This window comes from Etheostoma spectabile, chromosome 22 (genome assembly GCF_008692095.1).
Source record: "Etheostoma spectabile isolate EspeVRDwgs_2016 chromosome 22, UIUC_Espe_1.0, whole genome shotgun sequence".
Taxonomy (NCBI): domain Eukaryota; kingdom Metazoa; phylum Chordata; class Actinopteri; order Perciformes; family Percidae; genus Etheostoma; species Etheostoma spectabile.
The window spans coordinates 15,693,072-15,698,773 of record NC_045754.1 but is presented as its reverse complement, the minus strand read 5'-3'; the positions used below and the strand labels follow the sequence as shown (position 1 = coordinate 15,698,773).

General features: G+C 42.4%; 1 protein-coding gene across 2 annotated transcripts in view; it reads left to right on the top strand.

Moving 5' to 3' along the window:
- The first annotated feature begins 289 nt into the window (after window positions 1-289).
- The window catches only part of cntnap2a (contactin associated protein 2a), a 351,650-nt gene continuing 346,237 nt past the window's right edge, over window positions 290-5,702 (top strand). Inside the window, exon 1 of one of the 2 annotated variants that reach the window (XM_032503457.1) lies at window positions 290-854. In XM_032503457.1, the coding sequence (XP_032359348.1) occupies window positions 752-854 (103 nt within the window). In that variant the 5' untranslated portion in view covers window positions 290-751. The remainder of the gene's footprint in view (window positions 855-5,702) is intronic. The other variant, XM_032503458.1, reaches the window with a different exon arrangement.

Genomic DNA, 5,702 nt, shown 5'->3' with positions numbered 1-5,702 from the left:
ATTTACTTTGTAGGTAACAGTGGGAAGACCTGCCTTACAACATTGAATATGATACCATTGGATGCAGCTGCAGTATTTCTACTGGCAGAGTTAGTGTGATCAAGTAATGAAAGAAACAAAGATTATTTTTTTGGTGGGCATTTTAGGCTTTTATTTATATATGACAGCTGAATACATGAAAGGAGAGGGGGAATGACATGCAGCAAGGGTGGAGAGGATGACAATGGAACATTTTTTTTTTCTCAGGCAGAAAGACTGAGATAGATTCAGCACCACGGCCAGAGCACCGGAGCGCTGGAGAAATCAGTTAAGTGGATTTGAGCTGCGTACAGTCATGCCTCCTTGAACTACTTGAGCCTATACTGTACACTACAGTCGCACCCACTCGTTCTCGTCCTGTGCAGGTGGAGACACGGTTGTTTTTTTGTTTTCTTTTATTCGGGAATCGCTAAATAAGGACGCCAGACAGCAGCAGAGAGAAGTGCGTTGCGCTTACAAGAACAAGCCAGCCTGTTAGTCGGCGCGATCCTTACATCATCTCTTTATTGGAGAGAGGGAGAGAGGGAGAGAGAGAGAGGGAGGAGAGAGAGAGAGGGGGTGAGAGTGTGAGAGAGAGTCCGTGCAGCCAGACTCCTCTTCGCCAGTCCTCAACTGCTAAGCGAGTCTGACGGATCGACTGGCGTTACCTCCACCCCTGAGTCTTTCTGAGTGTTTCCTCTCCCGTTCAGCTGTGTCCACACCGGCCGTGAAGATGTACCGGTACCGTCCTGCCCAGGGATTGACGTTGTTGTTGCCGGTCGCTTTGTGGATTTTCGGCCATGCCAACTGTGTGCACGGAGCTTTGCCAACAAACCGTAAGTTGTTATTAATTTTTGGATGTGTCTCCCATGCATCGCGGAACGGGTGAGTCTGGATATGAGCAGACCGTCTGTGGAGCAGAGCAGTAGGCAGGCAGGTGCGCTTACTGGCGGGGCTGCAGGTGTCCCCGCGGCCGTGCCAGCTGGGGCTTTCGGGAGATTAAGTGCCAGGCGGCACCGGGAAAAGGGTGAGAAGAGTGGTTGCCTTCTGAGTTTAGACCTGCACGCGTTAACTCCTCGGGATCTCTGGTCCATTGATTTTAGCGGCCGTGTGTCAGTTGAGGTTTGCTGTGTTGCAGAGTGCGTTTGAGAGACCAACAGTTTCACTAATTGCTAATTCTTTGTTTATATCCCATCGGGATTAAAACATAAATAAATTAGGCTATGTCAAATCATTCTATTTGTTTTCAGACCATTGCACTGGATTTGCCAAGATAAAATCCAATACAGATGTTTCGTTGAATCTTCAAATTTGTAGTTATGGAATAGGGGACTTTGTGAAAGCCGAGTCCAGTGAACCCATGGCACGTTGAAAATGTCAAATGTTGAGCTTATTGCTTGTGCAGTCTAATTCAGCTTGTTCATTAAGTTTCAATGCCATTTGAATTTTGTTTAGTCTTTCCTCTATTACGAGGTCTGGGCCTGTTTTAACCAACTATCTTTCAGCAAACATTCACTGGAAAACTTGGAAACAAGTTGAGTTGGTGATACAAAGGAATTATCTATTTTTGCCTGATTAAAGCATATTAAGACTTGAAATACCCGACCGTGATCTTTTTTTAGCTTACCAAGTAGTAACAACCTGTGATTTTAGTATCGGTAGTTCGTTTACAAATCAACGTAGCCTTATTTTGATATTCCAATTGATACAATTCAAAGGGATTTACTGCATTTATGTTATGTAGGCCACTGTAGGCTTATTTAGCATATGTATTGGTATGGTATTTACCGTGGTAGGCCTATGTTTTGAAACGTATCATCTCCCTAATATTTGTAAGCTTTAATGTAGTATTATTGGTCCTGTACATCTTAAAATGACCGGTTTGGTTCTGTATTTTCCTGGATTCATCCACACTCGGTGTCATTCCGATGTTTCTGACGGTGACTGAGCCAGTGGGACTGGTTCCCCCCGGTGATCGCCAGGGCTTCTCGGGTCCCGGATGAATGTGTTCCGGGACGCGCCTCATTAATCATCCCGTCCGACAGACAACAGTGCGATGGCAGCGCGAGGTGTGTGTGTGTGTGTGCGTGTGTGCGTGTGTGTGTGCGTGTGTGTGCGTGCGTGTGCGTGTGTGTGTGTGTTGGCCCGCGAGCCACGGAGGAGAAAAGAGAGACGGAAAGTAATAGACGATGGGCAGCGCGTTTTTCTTTCACAAAGCTGTTGCTCATAAGAGCGACCTCCCAGCGAATATGTGTCATAGTGACAATACTTTATAAAACTTTATTGATCCCTTTATGGAAATCCTCAGTCCTCTTGCTCCCGTCAATTGGCAGGTCTGACTGGGTCAGCATCAGTATCCTCAGAGTAGAGATTCAGTGTCTTGTTAAAGAAATCTTCAGCTGCATGGCTTTTACAACGTTGATTTTAAGACTTGTAATGAATACAACATAAACCATTTAGACCTGTAGAATGTTTCAAACTAGAATTGCTAGTGACTAATGACTAGTCTATGTAAATGATTTCTAATACATAAATGTATGCCAATTTAGGCTAGGACACAACATTTGCAAGCCCTGTAAGTATTTTAAAGTGATGAGATAATAAAGAAAAAAAGTCACTGTAATCTTACAGTAATGTAAATTCTCCTTTTTATATACTGAGGTAAAATGTATATATATATATATATATATGTATGTATGTATATATATATATATGTGCATATATTTGTGTGTATATATAGATATATATGTATATGGGTATCAATTACTCTATATATTTGTGTGTGTGTGTGTGTGTGTGTGGGTGTGTGTGTGAGAGACAACAATACGACACAACAGGAATATCAGTGCGTAGAAGGATCAGGGTAGGATTTGCAAGATGGAAGGCAAGCGAGAGAGAGAGTCGTACAAACAGCATGTTGAATTGGACCAGCAGTTCCACCCCTAAGCCTAAATCTGAGTGCTGACTTTATCCCTCCTCAGGGACTACGTGTGAAACACTTAGGGGAATAGACAATATCATTGTTACCAATGGTCTGAGGCATGGACTGAAAAAGAATAACATCTCCATCCTGCAAACAAACTCACAGACTAAAAGACAGTGGGCTGGTTGACCCACTGTCTGTGTGGAGTCCCCAAAGTGCACACTGAAAATGCTTCTATGAGGTATTTATACCAATGAAAGAAAGCGAAAGTAATACAGGCACATTTATTGTGTTTTGCCCATTTGGAAATGGATTTATATGCATGTTCATGCATGTATTATTCCACAAATGATTGGTAAAATAATCCAGTTATTTTTTTTTCCTACACAAGCTTGGCCTAAAGCATCTGTCAGTTTTGTTTAAGTATCACTCAATTGACTAGTGATATCAGTGCTGATCGTCTATATAGGCAAAATGAAATGCATACACAACCACAGGTGCTCACACGACTGAAGAACAATTAGATTGCATTTGTCCTTGCTCTAATGAGTTGTCACTGTATAGTATGTAAATGTGTTGTTGTAGTGTCTGAGGAAAGGTCTCTCACCACCTACTATGATGTCTCATAATCATCAGGACATTCATTTTTCCATTTGCAATTCAAATCAACACATTTCTCGGAAGATGGTTCACGTGGCAACAGGAATATCAGCTTAATGCATAGTGTGTGTGTGTGTGTGTGTGTGTGTGTGTGTGTGTGTGTGTGTGTGTGTGTGTGCGCACAGATATTTCAGATATTTGGCCTAGTTGTACAGTATTAATGAAAGTTAACTTTGACCTCATTGTTTGAAACAGTAAATCTTTCCTTTAATCAGACTTGAACTCTCTTGCACTGCAACATTGCTATTCATTGCTCCCTGTGTAAAAGACAGGGTTTGACGTTGTTTAACATTTTCAGCACCAGTGTGTGAAAAGTAAAGAATGTGCCTTTAAGTCAGTGTGTTAGTGACACTGTGGGTGGCTAAATGGGATGCCCCTAGAGCCTGTCTGATGTAGAATCAGATTAGCCTTTTCTCCTCTCATTAAGCATCCCAGGCCATTTGACATACTGTAGACAACAGTCTGGTTGCACCTCCAGGGCCACACAGGGCAAGACAGGGTTTCATGTTCTAAAAGATAATTAATTATACCATTTGAAAAAAAACGTGGCTGATCTAAAGCAGCCAAGACAATAATCCTTACAGTCCCACTTCATTAACATTGGACAGTATTTCTCATTTCTACAAATAAGTCATTGTCATTACTATCGTATCCGTCTCTGTTGGGAAAATGTCAATGGAATATTGCTATAATTTTATAAAACCAAATCTTTAACCAATAAACAGGTAAACGGGATGCCTGTTGTAGCCCTGTATTTTGTCTGTGTGTTTGTATGTATGTGATGGCTCCCAGTTGGAGGTGGTAATAATAGGATTAGAGCTGGAGCAAGCAGGCTGGTTTGGCTCGGATCAGTTCAATGCTTGTTGTTTAGCGTTTTTTGCCCGTGTATTTCATGTGTGCACCTGCCTGTGTGTATTTGTCAACATTGGTAGATTTATCATGCATTGCTTCAAGTGAGTCAGAATTGGGACACAAGGTCTAGTTGTAAATTGCCATTTTTCTCATCTGCCCTGTCCTCCTTTTGTCTAAATTGCCCTCTTCTTCAAGTTATTTTTTATTTTTATTTTTTATTTTTTTGTGTAAAATCTATTGCTCCTCTGCACTAGGGATGTCAGGGAACTAGTACTGCGGTACCAAGTCTATACTAAAATTCTTAAAATGCGACTTTACTTGTTTTTCTGTAGTACCGAAGGAAGCAATTCTTTCGGACCTGACTGGGGTACTATACGCCTACAAGTGTTCTATTCTGCTGCTAAATGCTTGTAAAGAAGAGGAAAGTCGATTGACACAGCAAAACAGAGCGCCTCATCTCCATTGTCATGCACGACTGCTCGACCCGACCTCAGTCAGCCTCTGGCTTTACTGTACATCCACAGCAACGGCTTTACTTTGGGTGAAATTGGCACCTGGAGCTTCTAAACGGAAAGTAAATCTGTTTGTCTCTGCCGTAGTCTGTCACAGGCCAAACGTTAGCTCCTGACATTAGCTAACTTTAGAGCTTGTTTTAGCGGATCAGTTTAGTCCACTTTAACAAGCCTCCTGGTTCTAGAGAAACTGATGTACTGTGACTAAACATAGTTGCTGTCTCAGAGTTCCAGGTGAACTCATGGAAGACGTTAGCGTACGCTGGCTGTGTGGTAATGCCAGGCTGTAGAGCAGCGAGCTGTGGGTCCAGAAGACTGGCGTTTTCTCCAGATTACATGTGACTCACGCTCTCTTTGGCCCCTCCTCTCAAACCCCTCCCCTCTACACTAAAACTCCAACAAAAAGTTGACAGAAGGAAAACCTCACCCTGAAAAAAAGAGTGACATGCCTCTCCCCGAAGTGTTAGCCTTGTTATCCTAAACTACATGTGGGGTTGTGTATTTGGCATGGGATTTATTTTTTATTTTTTGTTTATTTTTACAGTGGTATCAAATCGGATATTGTGCATTTTTGGTGGTCTCGGCACGCTTTCTATTTCCAATAAACCTTCCCCATATTTTTTTCAAATTCTCCTACCACCTTCTCCTTGCTCTTCTAGCCTGTCTTATCCCTAACTACCCCTGATGATTCTTTTTACTCCCTCCTACTCCTCCCCCTTAATCTTCCAATTCCCCCG